We start from the raw sequence: 19,041 nt of genomic DNA, 5'->3' as shown, positions 1-19,041 counted from the left end.
TTGCTCAAAATCCCGATTGTGAGAAAGAAAAAGAAGAAATTGCAAAAGAATTTGAAAATATAGAAGATTTGACAAAAGATCAAATTTTTGACAATTTACAAAAAATAAAGCATCATCAAGTGGAAAAATTTATGATGGAATCAGGTTTATCTTCAAAAGAGATTACAAACCAGCAGATCCACCTACCAAATATCGTGCCATATCAAAGAATTTGATATGGCACTGCGATATTCATTACCTTCACGGTAATGTTTCTTGTCCATTTTTTGCCATATTGGATGATATGACACGTAAAGTTCTCAAAACTAAATTATTGAAAAACAAGTCTTCCAACTCAACAGCGAAGGTTTTAAGAAACTTTTAGAGGAGTTTATTCCTTACTGCATCTGGACCGATAACGGCGGTGAAAACCGCGGTGAATTCGGCCAGGTTATGCAGGAAAACGGAATAGTTTGGAAGCACAACTTGCCGTATATGCCAAGACAGAACGGCAAGGTGGAGCGCCTGTGGCCAAGCTTAGAAAAGTTTTTGCCAGACGAGTTGGATGATATTCAACAAATCAAGGACTCAGTTCAGCAGTTCATTGAAAAATACAACAATACACCACATTTATCTCTCGATATTAATCCAAAAACGAATAGTAATTACACTCCTAACGAATTATTCGAAGTTTCAAAATTTTGGTACGAGCCAGAAATGCAAAAATGGGAGTTATATATCAAAGACGAATGGGTCTTAGCAAAATTTGAATAATTACATCATTTTAAATGACTACTAAACAATTTTATTTATGATCAAATTTTATATATTTTTTTGGATCAAATCCATTTTAATAGAATTTATATACTATTCATCTATTAGTAAACACTACCGTATATTATTTTTTAAGCTATCTTATTTTTGAAATTTTATTCAAATCTTTGGTCGCAAGAAGAATTGCATGATAAATAAAAACATTTAATCAAAGTCAATTTTATTTTTCATATTCAAATGGACTGAGTGTTAACATTTAACATTTTTTGCTAATTGTCGTCAAAAATTAGGCGTAAAGCAAAAATTGATATTTCATATGGTTTTATGATAGATAAGCATTATATTCCCACTCATTATATTCGTAAATTTTGAGGTTTATCCTTCGCTTTTAAGATCATTGAATTTGATTTTTATATAAAATAGTTATATATTAGAAAATAATATGAGTTTATGTGATATTATTTTTCAGAAGATTTTGTGTTTTTCTTCAAAATTTTATTTTTTTATTAAAAAGAATCTTTACAAAATATACATTTACTTTAATTAATATTTAAAAACGTGCTCTATCAAAAGTTCCAAAAATTCAATATTTTCGCTTTTCTGAGGTGTCACTTTTGATGAATTTCTGTTTACAACATCATCGTCAATGGGTCTGTCTTTGTTAAAATGCATGTTTCTCAGTTTTACTTGAGTTTTGAATAGTTCACGGAAACGTTCTGGGAAAGAGTCATAGTAAATGTAGTTGGACATGTCTTTGTAATGAAATAAAAAATTTAAAAAAATAAAAATAAGGTTATTTTTATTTAGTGAGGACGGTAGGGAATTCGTTAGTGAAGTCGTTAGTGAAGTTGTTAGTGAAGTCGTTTATGTGTCAGATGGTTTTGTAAATATTTAAGGTTAAGTTGGTGTTATGGTTGTGTTGTAAAATATACGTTACTGGTTTCGTAAAGTGTCAAAACCGCTAAGTGGTGTACGGAGGCGCGCAGTGCCTCAGTACACAACTTAGAGATACTAACTTAAGCCTAAAAAACAAAAGCTTGGTATCAAGCTTGGAAAAAATCTCAGTTTTCTTGCCGTTATTGTTCAACTTATTACATTTCGACCATTAATGCACAAACTATTTGACGAATTATTCTCTAATCCCAATGAGCAACAGTTAATATACAAAGAAATATTATCGCTCACAAATCGGAACTTTTCGGAAAATGCAGATGTTACTTATCTGTATCACCTGTACTCGAAACGGCAAAAGATACATCAAGCTGATCCAATTGATGCTTTCAAACAATTACAAGAATCGCTTGCATGTGAAGCTAGGCAACTAGATCTTATTGATTATTTCAAAAAATTTTGCTGGGGATTTACAGATAAAATTGACATTCCTCTTGTTAATAATAACGAACTTCAAGTTACTCCTACTTTTTCAGATTATCTTTTTATTGATGTTGCTGGTTTTACGTTTCCATTGGATGATTAACATGGAATACAATCCAGCTGTAAAATCCAAACTAGTAGCCATAATAACTTATCACAGTCGACAATATAATATTATTATTTTGGACGAAAACATCAATTCATGGATTCTCTTTTGTAATACCAAAATATCTTACATTCGTGATGAGGAATTGGCGAATAATTTAAACAAAGGCGCATATAATACCGAAATATTTGATTTTCGAAAAAATTTAGGTTTTTCAAAAATTAAATCTTTCATTTGTAATGTATGAATAAAATGTATGTATTTGATATAATTGATACATTCGAAATTTTTATTCTGAAAAAATAATAAACAATTTTTGGCTTTTGTGATCTGATAATCTGTAAGAATAAATACCGACAAATTTTATTAATATTCATCGTAAAAGTATTCGGCTCTTGATGTAAATAAGGAATATTTTTTTTCAAAGTTGCTTTTGAAGACTCTTTTATCAAGTAGCTGCATTTATTCATTGATAAGAAAGTATGCTGTACCAAAAAATCGATAATTCACCACATTAACGGCCAATTTTGTTTTGCATTTCGACAAAAAAGCTCCTTTTATATAACATTACTGGGTGAAAATTAGAGTATCTACGATGACAAAACAAAATACATCAACTTGATTTTTTGCCGAGAAAAATGTTTTTGGAGGTACCAAAATAGGTCTCGAAAAGCATTGGTTTTATTTAAGGTTATTTTTTCTGAGGGGAGCTATCGTCTATAGGGCACCCTTAAGGGTGCACACGAGAGGATCATGTAAACTTCAGAATTTAGAACCTTATTTTTAGGCATTATCTTGGCTACCTATTTAGGCTCGAAAAGCAAAAAATATCAAAAAATACAACTTGAGTCCATTATGACCCTTTCATGGAGGTAGTTTTTATCCGCTAGTATTTTCCCTTTGAATCTCTTTACAATTCGAAATCAAATTCAAAACTCAGTAGAAGAAAGGAAGAATCGACTTACTACGGTTGTAATACGAATAAATACATATATTTAATTATTTTTATTTACATAATAATTGTTTGAAGCTCATATTCCATCAAATTTTTAAATAAAAACATTAAAATGTTGAAAATGTTCATATATTTTAATAGGGTTTTGGCACTTTATTGAGGAATTACTACATACATAGTCGAACTTAGGGTTGTTAAAAATATCAAAAATTAGCGTTTTGAAGACACCATGGTGTTTTATAATTTTCCCTTCCTTATTGGCGTGTAGAAATAAATGTGCCAATAGATTGAAGAAGAAGAATTGTTTTTCTCTTAATGAACTTTAATCCTTTTGATATAAGAATATTAAAAACATTAATATAATTTCGATTTCGGAAATTAAATTTCCAAATTTTTTGTCGATTTCGGAAATAACAGGATCCCGCATCCAACACGCAACAATAAAACACAAAACACACTTTTTGGTTCTTTCATCGTTTTAATTGTAATTTATGTAATATATGATTTGGATAAATTTTACAAAAATAGAACCTATATTATATTCTTTTCAAAGATTCTTGCAAATCATCAAAAATAATTGTATTTTAAAAAAGGATCAAATTATCCTTTCATTATTTTAAACTTAAATTAGTTTCTATGATTGACTAAAGCAATCATATTTATTCATCATTAAATAAACAAAAAAATAATATTTGAGAGTTATTTCAAAAAAAACACATTGAATTTATTAATTTGTCTCAATTTCAGTATTATAAATTTTTATAATTTCAATATTTTGAAATACACTTTTTAATATTTCAATATTTATGATATTTCAATGTATTAAGTGGTCTCAAATTGAGCTTCTCAAATATAAGTTGGCCTATTCAAATAATAAAATTAAATAATATTTAAAATAATAAATAAAAGTGATTGAGGTCATAGCAAAACGGCTGTTTCAGTCATTAATTGTTAAAAATAAAAAGGGTAAAAACTAAATACAATGGGTAAAATTCAATAGTGTCTGTGCTATCGTTCAATTTGAATGTGTCTTTTGAAACCGCAAGACACATTGAATTTTTGAATAGTGTATTATGGTTTGACAGACACCAATGAAAAAAATAAATGATATTTATTTTAAATATATAAGATCCTTATATAAAATATAAATATTTTATCGTTTTATTTTCTTGTTTTAGAAATGTTTTTTATTGAAAAATCAATAAAACTAACTCCAAAAAAAATTTTTTGATTTAAAGACACTATGATGACACCAGGCAAATCTTCCAAGACACCTATCGTCGGGAATCTAACAACCCTAGTCGAACTTAACTTGATATTTTGAAATTTAAATTATTTATCAAAATTAAAATTTAACTGGAAATTAATAATTATTTAGTCATATTTTGCATAATTCTAAGTAGATTTTGTAAAAAATCAAGAAAGAAAAATTTTAACGTGCTTTATTTTTTCTTTTTTATAATAATACATATTATTATATAATTAACATATTCATAATGTTTCACCCTTTCAAAAATATAATACTCCTCCTCTCAAATAAACGTACATACGGGTGGCCTCTTTTTTCAAAAAATTAAAATTTGAAATTTTGGGCTCAAATATTAGAGATTTTTTCAACCTTCAACGATATATGTTGTCTATATCAGACCTCCTTTCTTTTTGATACTTAACATTGTTCCTAAATCTTAGCCGTTAAGGCTGTTCTGAAAATATTTTTTTCGTTCGAAAAATTCGAAAAAAATTCTTAAAATTCAAAAATCCTTAATTCCTGAGGATTTTGGAAAAAAGTTTTTACATGAACATGTGTATATTATATGAAGTATATTGATAAGGTAAAAATCAAATTTTATTGCATATTCATCGAGAAAATAAACTAACGAATCCCTCAAAATTGAGAGGGTAATCCTCCTCCTCTCAAATAAACGTACATACGGGTGCACCCTTAAGAATTCAGTATTTAGTATTATTTATCACAACTAATTAAAGATTTGAGTTTAAATTGAAAAAGTTCAGAATTTTTAATTTTTATAGCATTTATCAAATGGATTGGTTAAAAGCTAAATTAATTGAAAAAGAATTGTGAGACAGATGGATTTTGTTGCTTTTCAATGAAAGACTTTTTTTTAAAAAATTGAATGAATGAATTTGAGTAGAAATAACATTATAATAATTTTAAATATATTTCTGAAATAAATTTTTGAGAAGAGAAGATCTTGCTTTTCTATCAATTGATTATGAATACCATTCAAAAAGTATAGAAAATATAGTAAAAGTTCAAATATCATTTCTAAAACTATTTAAAAAAGGACAGGCTCATAATCGATTTTATCGATTTTGGAATTAATTGAAAGAATTAAAACATGAAATCATTTTAACCATTCATCCTAGTTCCAAACAAAAAACATTGGGTGCATAAAAAATTGAGAGTCCGCTATTATCAGCTGAAATTCTTTATTATTGGGTTTTATCCAACGTTGCTTTTTCAAATAATGCTTTCATTAAATTTTCTCATATTAGTATTTCAATTGAAAGATATCAATTATAAAGTAGTGAATTATCTACATTATGAAACTTAGTCTTTCCCATTCTTATTAAGCCATATTTTAATTAATATTTTGACAAATCAAGATTTTAACTTTTTTATTTCTAAAAACCCATCGATTATTATAACACTTATTTTGATCCATTTATTATTAAAATTTGAATGGTCTTAAAGTTCATAAAATACTATACTTCAATACTCAACGGTTTCTCTCAAAACAATTTTATCCAACCTTTAAAACTATTCAAATTTTGTTTGGTTACTCTAATAGCCCACAAAGGATAATTTTATTAATGTTAATATATTTAATACTATTTAATAAAATAAGCCGACCGTTATTTTTATTCAAATCTCGATAAATAAAATTAACCGTTCACCTTTTTTTTCAGTTCATTAATATGTTATTTTCTCTTCCATTCATTCGCTTTGCAACTGCAAACGCAACTATTGATGGATGCGATACATTTGAATACTTAAGAAATCAAACAAACTCAAAGAAATATGAAATTCCTGTTAATGGTAAAGTTTGCCTTGAAGGTCCATATCTTATAGCCGGTCTTTCTAACTATACTGTCGCAGCAAAATTTTCAACTGATCAAAAATCATATAGAGATGTAATAAATTATGATAATCCTTTCATCATTAATCTTAAGGTTAATTTTTCTCAACTTCAGGCACAACATCCACTTAATCCATTAACTAAAGTTGAGTGCAAAGACAAAACCCAAACATGCAAAATTCAAATAGTTCCAATAATACCAAATGTGGAGGCTAAAGGTCCTGATACTATTGAGGAAATACCTGCAAATATGAATTACATTTCATCATCAGTATTTTCTACAAAGAATACCTTCACAATGGAACTTCCTGCTAAACTCAAACTTGACGCCGAACTTCAAGGAGACAATCAACCTCCTAAAAGCATGACTTGTAATGGTAATGTGAAAGCACTTTATATGATGGGAAATTCTTTAAAGAATGTCACATATACTATTTCTGATGCACAATATTCATTCCCAATTATCGCCGACTCAGTTGAAGCTCAAGCCTCACCTGTAAATGCTAAATCAGTATTCTTCATCAGTGCTCCAATTAGCATCATTAATTATACGAAGACAAAGATGAAATCCAATGCTAGAAAGTCACAAAAAAGGATGACAGTCGAGATTGATTCTACTATAACAGTTACAGTTCAACCAGCAGCAGAATCATCTGCAGACGGAGAAGACCAAGAGAGCTATTTCAAAGAAGATAAAGAATACGATCTAACTGGCAAGGGAACAGGTGCACAGACAGAAGAACAGGCAGCTAACAATGAGGCGATTGACCTCGATGCTGATCCAAATGCACCAAAAGAAGAGTCAAAGCAAAAAGAGGGTAGTGGTGGTCTTTCAGGCGGTGCTATTTCTGGTATTGTCATTGCTGTTATTGCCGTCATCGTTATTATTGTTATCCTTGTTTGGTGCTTCGTTTGCAGAGGCAATGGTGCAAAAGGAAAAGTTACATTTTCTGGTAAGAACGAAGATTCTGGTTCCGGCGTTAACGTTTAAATGCCGCCCTCGTAAGTAATAAACAAATAATTTTAATATTTTAATGCAATTTTTAATATTTAATTCTGCCTCCTAGTGTTCTTCTTAATCTTGTACATGATCATATAAATAAAAATAAGTTCTTTATTCTCTATAATTCTCTATAAAAATAAAAGTTATTGTAATAATTTTTGCAATTTCGATAATTTTGATCTTTGTTTTGAGAAAGCCACGGATAAAAGCTGTTTCGATTCATCAGAACTCATCAATCTAATGAAATAACCTTTGATGGTGTTATAGACATCATTTGATACAGATCTTTCTTCCAAATCACTCTTTGAAAGCAAAACAAAGTTTGCTAATGAGAAAATGAGAGATTCAATGATTTCATCATTAATCTTATTGCTATCAAACAATTGTTCCTAAATCTTAGCCGTTAAGGCTGTTCTGAAAATATTTTTTTTTCGAAAAAATTCGAAAAAAATTCTTAAAATTCAAAAATCCCTTAATTCCTGAGGATTTTGGAAAAAAGTTTTTACATGAACATGTGTATATTATATGAAGTATATTGATAAGGTAAAAATCAAATTTTATTGCATATTCATCGAGAAAATAAACTAACGAATCCCTCAAAATTGAGAGGGTAATCCTCCTCCTCTCAAATAAACGTACATACGGGTGCACCCTTAATTTCATGTTTTTATTTTATAAAAAGAGTTTAATAACAAAGTTTATTCGAACATATGAGTTGCATTAATGATTGCAGCCCAAATGAGATAAACAGGAAGAACACAAATCATTGTCCAATACATTGAGTATGTGACCATTGATGTCTTCCATCCAGCCTGATCAGAAAGCATGTAGCCATAGCTTCCTACTGGAGCGATGTAAACAAATACAAGGAATTTGGCAATAGAATGAGGAAGTCCAAGTGCATAGCCAAAAGCAATAGCAAGAAGTGGCTTGATGATGAAGTGATTTACACAAGCAGCAATAACATCAACAACTGGAGCACCCTTGAATGGATGGAATGCGATGAAAATACCTGCTGAGAACAAACCTGCGCAAACACTTGCTTTTTCAAGATCATAAGTGAACATGATGAGGAAGCTTGGCATTTTAACATGTGTAAAGCTTACACCAAGGCTCCAGAAAAGACCAGCAATTGCACACAAGTTATGTTGGTTAACGAATGCGTACATTTCGATAAGCCATTGTCTGTAGTACCATTTATTGACTGGTTTTTCTTCTTCCTGTGGAACATCTGCTGGATGGTCATCTTTTCCATGTTCAACATTGATTTCTGGAGTGCTTGAACTCTGTTCCTTATCATCCTTGTTTTCTCCTTGGCTTTCTTCAGAATTCTTATTTTCATCTTTGGATTTTTCTTCTTCTTTCTGAGATTTCTCTTCATCATCCTTCTTGGCTTCAGCTTCTTCTTTCTTGGATGGTTCTTCTGACTTCTTTTCTGAAACATTCGACTGTTCGTCAGTTTGATTTTCGTTTTCTTCATTCTGTTTGATATCATGAAGTTCCATGTTATCTTCATTTCCATCATCTTCCTTATCTGTATGTTGCTTTGGTCCAAGAGGAACTTCCTCTTCTGGTGTTGGATCATTTGCGGCCTTAAACTTCTCAACGGCATCTGGGATGAATCTAAGGACAAGAATCATATGGATTGAGTGAACGCATAATGTTTGAACGAATGTAACAATAACAGAATAGCAAATGTATGAATCATCGAAAAGTACTTGTGCGAATGGGAAACCATACCAGAAGAAGTCTGATTCAGTAAGTGTAATAACTGTTGGTATGAATTTTTCCATGATTGTTTGCTTTGGATGATAAATAGCTGCATATGCATAAGCAATTATGTGTAAAATAGCTTCAATAATTATACCATGAAGGAAAACCATCCATGTATCCTTATTGAATGGGCTTCTTGAGATTTCGTAGAACATTGTTGTTGCGATAGGGATCATCCATAATAATCTTCTAACTCTTTTCATTTCATCCTCTCTGAAGAACTTGATAAAGCCAAAGATTGCACCAACAAGAAGTATGGTGAATATAACCATGGTGATCTGTAGAGCATCAGTGTATTTGTACATTTGTGATTATTGACAGAAATAAAATCACTTATTTTGAATGCAGATAATTTCGAATTTTCAATGGTTTACAAAAAGTTAATCGTCCCTATCACTTTAAAATTTCAATGATGTTAATCGTCTTGCCGATCAAGAAAACAAATTAAATTATATAATATGTAACAATACCTTAAATCAAGAAATCGCACAAAAATAAATTTTGTCACTTTCTGAATCATTTGAACACATATCGTTTTTTTGGATTTAATTTAAAAATAGGACCTTGTATATGATGTACTAAATGCACATTATAATTATGGTTAAATTGAGAAGATATTTAACATTTTTTGAACTTTGATAATCGACCTAATGTGGCATAAGCCACCTACAATTAGATTTTTACATCAGTCAAATAAAAATACCTAATCATGTGCTGTACAAAACCAAACAAATTGATTTATTCTTGATCTTCAATTTTTGAACGTAAAACTAGCAATATTAAAATAGAAAGATGAGAGAAAGTAGTTTTACATTCATTATGAGGATAAAAATCTTACTTTTCCTAAAATCCAAATTCGTTATTTAATATTTGCCCATTCATTATGAGCAATTCGAGGAGCTCGAGTACTATGCACTTAACATTAGATTTATTGAAATTATTGATGATCCTCGCAGAATTAATTTTTGCGAGATATATGTCATCTAGCTAAATGTTCTATTAACTTCAGTTAGTTTGATGTCCTAATCTCAAGTTTCTAGTTGTTGAATTTGATGCTTTCCAAGCATAACTATACTTTTTTTTCTTCGAGTCGAATTTTTCAAGATTGTTCACAAGCCATATATCATTGAACTCGAAAATTAAGTATGCAGCGGAATTTGAAGTGTTTTGATTTCTGATGTCGAAATTGATTTATAATTGGAGAGAAATTCAATGCAGAACATCAACTATCAAAGATATTTTCTTATGTCATATCTATTGGCTGATCATTTTTAGAAATTATTGCGCATAGCTCATACCGCTTCAATTAAACAATAAAACTAGACGAGTTTCATGTCATAGTTAAATATCTTACAACCAAGAAAGGTGTTTTAGTGTCAAGCAAAACTAAATATTAAGATACTTATAAAAAATCAAAATTAATCGAGAGTTTGCACTTATCCAGAAGAGAGGGATATAAAATTCTATTTACTTCCTTGTTTAGACATATGTATGAGTGATGATGAGAATAAACTCTTAATTTTTGAAAAATTATTGATTTAATTGGTTCAATTTTATTCATCTTGTTACAGTATCTGTCTTTGCTCAAATAGTCTTCCATTGAATTAGTAATTTATTTACGAGATCATTTTATTTTAACCAACTTTTTTTTATTGATGGTTCAATTTGAAATAATGATCCCCATACTTCAGAAAATTTGAGGTAGTTATCAAATTCTCAATTTCGAATTTGGTTTTCGATTTCGTTATATTGATTACATGAATATAAGAAGACAAAATAATTGTTAGAGATCCTCCTTCTCAAAATTTCAAAATAAGTATTTGGATGTTTTTATCTCTCTTTGCGCTTTCCTATTCCTTAGATTTTTGCATCAAAGCTCCTGATTACGATGGAGAGTGTCCTTCAAGTAAAATTATTATCACAGACATAACAAAATTTTATGATTCATTTGCAACTCAATATGGAAACACATTGGAAATCTTGAATACACCAAATTCCATATTCGCAATTGATTTTTCCAAGTTTCATGACAAAACCGTATCATTCATTGGTTCAAACACTTCAATGATTGCAGTTGACAGACCAATGGATACATACCATTCACACATTGGAATACATAATCTTACCGTTAGATTCGATGATACCGAATGGAATCCTCTTTTTATTTATGTAACAGAATTTGAAAATGTCACATTTATTAATGCTGAGAAGATCTTCATTACTACAGAACAGCTCATTACTGATGCATATTCGGTCCAGTTTTTCAATAACATCTCAACTGATATTCTAAACTTAGATTTAGTAGGACAAGGATATTTTCCAACAAGGAACACCAACATTTATATAGACGATGTCAATTTGTCAACCATATACAATCTAGTTATGGATACAAACATCAGTGTTTCCAGAAAATTTTTGAATATTTCGATGAATTCTTTTACTTTTTACATTCAATCAGTTTATGAGACAGATATTCAGATTATCCACAATACAGACTCTGTTTTGAAAGTAGCGTCCACTTCAAAAGAGTTTTTCAGAGCAAATAAATATACATTTGTCATTGATAACTCAAATATTGAAGTTGGATACAGTAGATACAATGAAGGTCCATGGGTAAATACATCGGGAAACTCTGTTGTTACTTTACTTGATAATGCGATCTATTTATCAGTTTTTAATGGAACTACAGAGCTTCATGCCATTAAAGGAACATCACAGAGCTCAACATTAAATGTTTTCAATGATGGAATTCTTCTTTTGAAAGATAATGTTGTTCCATATCAAGCATTAACAGTCCAAATAACAGATAAAGCACAGATAATCACAGATGGAACAACTGTTCTCCAACAAAATGGTATTTTCAATGTAGTTAAAACTGTTTCTCCATCTCAAATTGGTGAAAATATAATTTTGTTAATAACTAATCCTAGATCAGTCAAATTCATCAATGCTGAGTTCACAATAGATACAATACAGATGAATGACAATGAAAATCTTTATGTTTTCTTTGATACTGATATTCATGGATCTGTTTTAATCAAAAATGGACTTGAGAAGTTCACAGCAAACTTCAAATATGCTAGAGATATAATGCCAACAAACGATGAAGCAAACAAACTCATTAATAACAATTATTATGGAATTTGTACTCCAAAGATAACATGTGATAACATATCATCTAAACTTGTTGATGCTTATGTCCATGGATTTAACAATGATGATAGTCTCGTTAATTTTGTTTGCAATAAAATTGATGAAAATTATTGCATCGGAGTTAACTTGAAACAGAGACCTCTTGATGTTTACCCTCAATACTGCTATGCAGCAAATGATACAGATTGCATAAAACCATATCTTTCTTTGACAGATTATTCTGATATGTCAAAAATTGTTCCAAAAGCCGCAAAGGAGATAATAATAGATACAGAATCAGATATGGATGATTTCATATCATTCAAAGGCCTCCAAAAGCCAAGTGTCACTTTCATTGGAAAGAATTTGACAAAAATTAACTTAGATTCAACTGAATTTGGTCAATTAACATTCGACAATGCACAAGCAGTTGTTGAAGGCAATTTCAAGGCAGATTCATTGAAATCGACATTTAATTGCGTCAATTTTTCAGGAAAAGCTTCAATAGAATCTGACAATGTAGAGTTGTCATTTACAACTATTGAATATTTGACAGGATTCAAATCTGCCAAGGTAAATTTGCCAGAAGGACCAACAGTTGAATATCATGAAGATGGTTGGCAAATCAATGGATACAGGTATCATATTCCAAGTGAAAACAAGCCAAATCTTGTTTTCGCTCTTCCTTTCACATCAACACTTCCTATTTATGTACAGAGGTGTGATTGTGGTTGTACTAATTACACTGTTCCTCTTCCTATTGAACAGACTGTTGGAGATTTCAGAGTTGACTTTGTAAAAGGATGGAAAGATTTCGGTCCTGTTGATTTATTCCAAGGAAATGATAAGAATTATATAAGAGCTGTTTCTGTTGATAGTTACATTCCTCTTCCTGTTTCTAGTTACAAAGAAATAAGTGTGGATAGTACTCTACAAAAAGTTTATTTCGTCAAACAAAATTTGACAAACAATTCAATTTCTTTTTCACAAGGAAATGCAACTGAAATTTTCTTGCCAAATCTGACAGTTTTCGGATCATCAAGGATTTCAAAACAAGAGGTAAATGGAAAAGTTTTCCTTATGAATGCAACGGTATCTCAGAATTCAAATGTCACTTTTGATAGTTTACATCTTCACAATTTGACTATTTATGGACAATCAAATGTAGACATTATTGGAAATTCCACAGCCTTTTTCAATGTGAAGATGACAACATCAGAATATCCATTTGTCAATGGAAGTTTGTCGAATATTGAGAGATTTCATGTAAATTGGACAATCAATGATATAAATGAAACGAAGAAAGTTCATATATTCGAAGGAAACTGCACGAATACTACGATTTATCCATCGAAGATTCAACAGAAATCTAAGATTGTTCATGCATCATTTGTATATGAAAACAACAATGTTTATGTTAATTTCATTGTTGAATATGATAAGACATTGATTGTGATGCTCATTGTTTCTGGATTCATTATTGTTGGTATTGTCTCTGTTATATTTATCTTTGTTTGCAACAAGAACAAAAGCGAACCAAACATTCCTTCTTCAACACCTCTTCTTTCAAATCAAGATTAGATTCTTTTATTATATATTATGAATAAACAATATAGATTTTTCTAATATAAATAAACTTTCTTTAGCATATTACTACTGCGTGTTTCAAGTAGTTTATTTGAATTTTGCAAAAATAACTAAATAGATTAGTTCAAGTCTTAAAAGATTGAATTTTCTTCAATGCCAGGGGAAAAGTTTGATTAACTCAATATGTTGAATCTGAAAAAGATCTATTATTGAAATTATATTCAAAACATATTAGTCACCTTTTGAGAGGAGGGATGATTTAAAAAGTGAATATATATAGTTTAATATTAATACTAATAGTTGCTTGATAGTTTTTCGTGTTAATTTATAAGCCTGTAAAAAGTGTCACAACTATTTTTTTCCATTCATGGATTAGTCTATAACGCTTTAGGTACCAACTTTGCGGATCTTCGATCCGCAAAGTTGGTAATGTCTATTTTTATATTAAAAAGTATGTTATTATATGGGGAAAATTAGAGATTTCGATCTCAAAATTTAAAATCGGGTTATTTTGGATTCTTTTGCTTTGGAAGAGCGCTCAGCGCCCTCCCAAAGCGATAAAAGTTCCAAAACACGGATCTGAGAAAAACTGATATCAGAAAAAATGACTTTGGATATGATAAATATCACTTCCATAATTGATACATATTATATTGCACATTATTTTGGAATTTTATTTTTTTTCAAAATTTTCTAAATTTAATTTTGATTTATATCTAAATTTCATATGATTTTAAGAATACATCTCTCAATTTTATTGGGAATTTCTCGCATATGTTCGTACATGAGCAAATACTATACCTTTTGCGAATAAAGAATTTTTTCATAAAAAAAATTTTTTAGGAATTAGCATATCGGCGTTTTGCGACATTGCCAAACGCCAGATTTTAACCCGACATATGAGCATAAGCTCGTATATTGGAATAAACTCGACTTATTCCATATTAAAGTTATTTTAATAATAAGGCACTTAATGTGCAAATCTAATTGAATTAGAAAATGCACATTAAGTGCCTTTTATTGGAATATGTAATACCACATATGGAATACCGAAATCCGAGCATCAATTAGGAATGAACTAGTGCAAATTTTAGAAATACAGTATTATGTTAAATTCAGGATAAAAATTGTTAGAAATTTATATTTACAAATGAGTAAATAAGTATTTTGTAAAGTTTTCGTTTGATTTTCAAGCTTGTTGGAGAAAAATAATGAAAATAATTATTTATTTAAGCAATTTACACTAAAACTTTTTATGGAAATTGCAGTTCTAGCAATGTCTTAGAATTTAATTGTCATTTAAAGTGTGAAATGCATTGATTTGCTAGTGAATGTAAATCGGGAATACAAAATTAATATAAATGAACGAAAAATCTTCTAAGAACATCCTAAAATCAATCACCCTTTGAGTGGCTTTCATAATATATCTAGATGATAAACCAGAAATTGAACCCGCATATGGGTCCCATTAGGATAAATTGTAAACTATTCAAAAATAGTTTACAAAATTAATTTAGGTAATAATAAAATTTTTAATTGAGATAAATTAAAAAAAATCTTAGGAGAATGTTATGGATTTTCTTCATTGAACCATTCGATAAATGAGCATCTTTGCGAGCCATTTGTGTTCGAGAGTCTTGTACCATAAAGGTGGCATCTCAGCAGTTGAGCATCCCTTCAATGCATTGATATCTGTTGATGGAACAGAGTATGCGACTTCATCATTGATCATGATCCAATATGCACTTTTTTGCAAAAAGACCACGTAATGAAAATTGCAATAGGCAACAATTGCAATCAATTGATATCTTTGCCTTTCGACTGTTGGGAGTGTCAACTTTTTCGGGAAGTCAAAGATGACTTGATGAATCGAATCATTCTGCCACTCTCTCTGAATGTCGAAAGTCAAGAATTGTGGCCATGATGTGTTCCTTGTAGTTGACAAATGATATTGAATGGCATGATCGAGATCTGGTTCTCCAATTCTGGTGTGAATCGAGTAGCAATTTGTTTGTTCGTTGGCACTATCACGGTAAGTGATTCGGAAGAGTTGACCGATTCCTGGTATTTGCTCTGCGAGATCTGTGATCAATCTTGTCATCGTGTCATCACAATCTTGTGCCTCATATGTTGAGTTACCAAGTAATGTGGCAAGTTCATGGGGAACGAAGACTAATCCTTTGGACTTCAATGAATTCAAATTTGTAAAGATACTTGACATCTCTGTTACGATGGGAGAGGACTGATTGGCAACCTTCAAAACTTCTGTTCTCACTTCGGATATGTAGAACAGAACCTGTAAACATACGTTCAAATGACACGTATTTCCCATATTATGAAGACCAACAATACCACCTTTAATTGGGTAAAGGTAGTTCGCCTCTTGTGATGACTGTATGATATCGACAGCTTGATGAGCGACAGCAATGATGTTCCGCTTTGATGGTTTCATGGAGGGTGCAACAACAGCAGCGACGGTATCGCTTGAAGGAAGAACCTTTGTTGGTGTAAAATCTTCGAAAAGGAGTAACTCTTCATTATCATTCAGGGGTGATCCATCAATGTTATAATTTGTCAAACCGACTAAACCTGATATGATCAGAGGAAGTGATGTGCGCTCACCTCGAAAACCATTTTTCATGCAGGACCAGCATGACTTGAAACGTGCAAAGAAACGCTCGACAATCTGCCTGTCTTGGGCAATGGCGTTGTTGCGTTCAACGTCTGCTTCTTCGTGGCTTCTCTTCATCACCACGGCAGTAAGGTGATATTTCTGGATTCCAATATAGCCCCGGTCGGCAAGTACAGGATATTGGTAATCATCAAATCCTCGCTTTACTGTCAAAAAATCCGAGACTTTTGACAAATCGAAAATCTTCTTGTCATGGACTGCAGCCATAAACTCAACGTTTTGATGTATGGCTTTTCCATCTGGTGACACGAGGACTTGGAGCTTAATACCGTTGCAGTGGTTTTTTTCATCCCAACTATAAAGCCTCTCTTCCTTTACCGAAGGAATGTTGAAAGGAATTGTAGTGCTGTCTACAGCTGCAACAGCATCAGGGAAGTTTGTAAATTTGTTCTTCATTGAAGTTAACGGTGGACAGTGATTGGGAAGAAAATAGCTCGCAAAGATTGGAAATGCAACATTGGTAGTTCTTGTAACTAATTTGGAATAGCATGACTGGGAAATATGTAGCAACGGACATAATGCTGAATAGGGCAAGTATGTGCAGTAATATGTGAGCGTGAGGAAGAGAGACTCGATTGTTGAAAATTTGACCTTCCTTCCTCTTCTGGCCCTTCCACAGTTGGATTCAATAATGTCAGCGAGGTATTCCAACTGTTCATATGTGAAGTTGCACAATGATCGGAGCTGGAGCTTTGGATGCATCCTGATGAATATTGAAATCGAGAACCTGGGCATTGGATTGGTCAATGTCATCTCTTTTGCCTCTTCTTCATTTAATGGCTCTTCATCTGTGTCGAAATTCTCAGGTGTAATAGTAACAACAATGTTCGCCCTTCTGGATTCTTTTATCTTGGTGATGATATCTTCATCGCATGGTTCATCCATGTTGATAAATGAAGTGATTAAAAGATATAAAAATCTTATCAAATTTGAAATAGAGTTCAAAATTAATAAATAATGAAACCCAATCAATTTAATCATATCTAGATATCCTAATATATATCATTTTAAACTTGAAATTAAGAAACTGTGAAGAATTAAAAAACGTTTAAAATCTTTCATACAATTTAATCATATCTATATATTCTAGTATATATTGTTGTAAACAGAAATTCATCAAAAGTGACACCTCAGAAAAGCTAAACTATTGAATTTTTGGAACTTTTGATAGAGCACGTTTTTAAATATTAATTAAAGTAAATGTATATTTTGTAAAGATTCTTTTTAATAAAAAAGCAAAATTTTGAAGAAGAACACAAAATCTTCTGAAAAATAATATCACATAAACTCATATTATTTTCTAATATATAACTATTTGATATAAAAATCAAATTCAATGATCTTAAAAGCGAAGGATAAACCTCAAAATTTACGAATATAATGAGTGGGAATATAATGCTTATCTATCATAAAACCATATGAAATATCAATTTTTGCTTTACGCCTATTCCCACTCATTATATTCGTAAATTTTGAGGTTTATCCTTCGCTTTTCAGATCATTGAATTTGATTTTTATATCAAATAGTTATATATTAGAAAATAATATGAGTTTATGTGATATTATTTTTCAGAAGATTTCATTCTATATGCCTATGAAAAGTACTCTCAAAACTAACTTTTTCCTAATTATAATTAAATATAGAATATTGTATTATGCTTAGTATTATTTCATTTTTCTCATTCAATTTAGAATTTACAAATGTCAAAAAATTGAGAGCTGTCACTTTTGATGAATTTCTGTTTATTACAATATCATTTTAAACTCGAAATTAAGAAACTGTGAAGAATTAAAAAAACGTTTAAAATCTTTTAATAGAAATAGTTTATTTAAAAAATAAAAGTTTAACTGGTGCATAAGTAAAAATTAGATTCTCGAACTTATTATTATTTTTGATTGAAATATTAAAATAGTATTTGAATCATCCAAAGCTCCAGCTCCGATCATTGTGCAACTTCACATATGAACAGTTGGAATACCTCGCTGACATTATTGAATCCAACTGTGGAAGGGCCAGAAGAGGAAGGAAGGTCAAATTTTCAACAATCGAGTCTCTCTTCCTCACGCTCACATATTACTGCACATACTTGCCCTATTCAGCATTATGTCCGTTGCTACATATTTCCCAGTCATGCTATTCCAAATTAGTTACAAGAACTACCAATGTTGCATTTCCAATCTTTGCGAGCTATAAATAAAATCGTTTTAAATTACTTCTTCATTTAAATTATAACAATTATTTTTGGTTTTATATTTTTTTGGATCAAATCCATTTTAATAGAATTTATATACTATTCATCTATTAGTAAACACTACCGTATATTATTTTTTAAGCTATCTTATTTTTTGAAATTTTATTCAAATCTTTGGTCGCAAGAAGAATTGCATGATAAATAAAAACATTTAATCAAAGTCAATTTTATTTTTCATATTCAAATGGACTGAGTGTTAACATTTAACATTTTTTGCTAATTGTCGTCAAAAATTAGGCGTAAAGCAAAAATTGATATTTCATATGGTTTTATGATAGATAAGCATTATATTCCCACTCATTATATTCGTAAA

General features: G+C 30.4%; 6 protein-coding genes across 6 annotated transcripts, besides 4 other annotated features; 4 read left to right on the top strand and 2 right to left on the bottom strand.

Annotated features, from left to right (window-relative positions):
• Nucleotides 1–474: 474 nt before the first annotated feature.
• On the top strand, nucleotides 475–753 carry TVAGG3_0994930 (uncharacterized protein; the record flags this gene model as incomplete). The annotated part of the gene is made up of 1 exon (XM_051254219.1): nucleotides 475–753. One exon carries the CDS (start codon nucleotides 475–477, stop codon nucleotides 751–753), a length of 279 nt encoding a protein of 92 aa, XP_051079793.1.
• A 599-nt stretch (nucleotides 754–1,352) lies between these two features.
• Nucleotides 1,353–1,390: a mobile genetic element.
• Nucleotides 1,391–2,929: 1,539 nt separating this feature from the next.
• Nucleotides 2,930–2,963: a mobile genetic element.
• Nucleotides 2,964–6,053: 3,090 nt separating this feature from the next.
• Nucleotides 6,054–7,314, top strand: TVAGG3_0994900 (glycoprotein 38 family; the record flags this gene model as incomplete). Its single annotated transcript, XM_001300875.1, has 1 exon — nucleotides 6,129–7,280. The coding sequence occupies one exon, from the start codon at nucleotides 6,129–6,131 to the stop codon at nucleotides 7,278–7,280; it is 1,152 nt and encodes a 383-aa protein (XP_001300876.1).
• Nucleotides 7,315–7,887: 573 nt separating this feature from the next.
• TVAGG3_0994890 (auxin efflux carrier component 1B-related family) lies at nucleotides 7,888–9,403 on the bottom strand (the record flags this gene model as incomplete). Its single annotated transcript, XM_001300876.2, has 1 exon — nucleotides 7,991–9,370. The coding sequence occupies one exon, from the start codon at nucleotides 9,368–9,370 to the stop codon at nucleotides 7,991–7,993; it is 1,380 nt and encodes a 459-aa protein (XP_001300877.1).
• A 1,486-nt stretch (nucleotides 9,404–10,889) lies between these two features.
• TVAGG3_0994880 (uncharacterized protein) lies at nucleotides 10,890–14,001 on the top strand (the record flags this gene model as incomplete). Its single annotated transcript, XM_001300877.2, has 1 exon — nucleotides 10,890–13,778. One exon carries the CDS (start codon nucleotides 10,890–10,892, stop codon nucleotides 13,776–13,778), a length of 2,889 nt encoding a protein of 962 aa, XP_001300878.1.
• A 1,365-nt stretch (nucleotides 14,002–15,366) lies between these two features.
• TVAGG3_0994870 (cysteine proteinases family) lies at nucleotides 15,367–15,885 on the bottom strand (the record flags this gene model as incomplete). Its single annotated transcript, XM_051254218.1, has 1 exon — nucleotides 15,367–15,885. One exon carries the CDS (start codon nucleotides 15,883–15,885, stop codon nucleotides 15,367–15,369), a length of 519 nt encoding a protein of 172 aa, XP_051079792.1.
• A 1,688-nt stretch (nucleotides 15,886–17,573) lies between these two features.
• Nucleotides 17,574–17,611: a mobile genetic element.
• Nucleotides 17,612–18,188: 577 nt separating this feature from the next.
• Nucleotides 18,189–18,225: a mobile genetic element.
• Nucleotides 18,226–18,259: 34 nt separating this feature from the next.
• Nucleotides 18,260–18,789, top strand: TVAGG3_0994840 (uncharacterized protein; the record flags this gene model as incomplete). Its single annotated transcript, XM_001300878.2, has 1 exon — nucleotides 18,504–18,674. A coding segment is annotated over one exon (171 nt), but the record flags the coding sequence as incomplete, so codon positions are not given.
• Between the last annotated feature and the right edge of the window lie 252 nt (nucleotides 18,790–19,041).

This window comes from Trichomonas vaginalis, chromosome I, assembly GCF_026262505.1.
Source record: "Trichomonas vaginalis G3 chromosome I, whole genome shotgun sequence".
NCBI classification, from domain to species: Eukaryota; Parabasalia; order Trichomonadida; family Trichomonadidae; genus Trichomonas; species Trichomonas vaginalis.
Note: the sequence above shows the minus strand (reverse complement) of the source record. Positions and strands in the feature narration are given on the sequence as shown.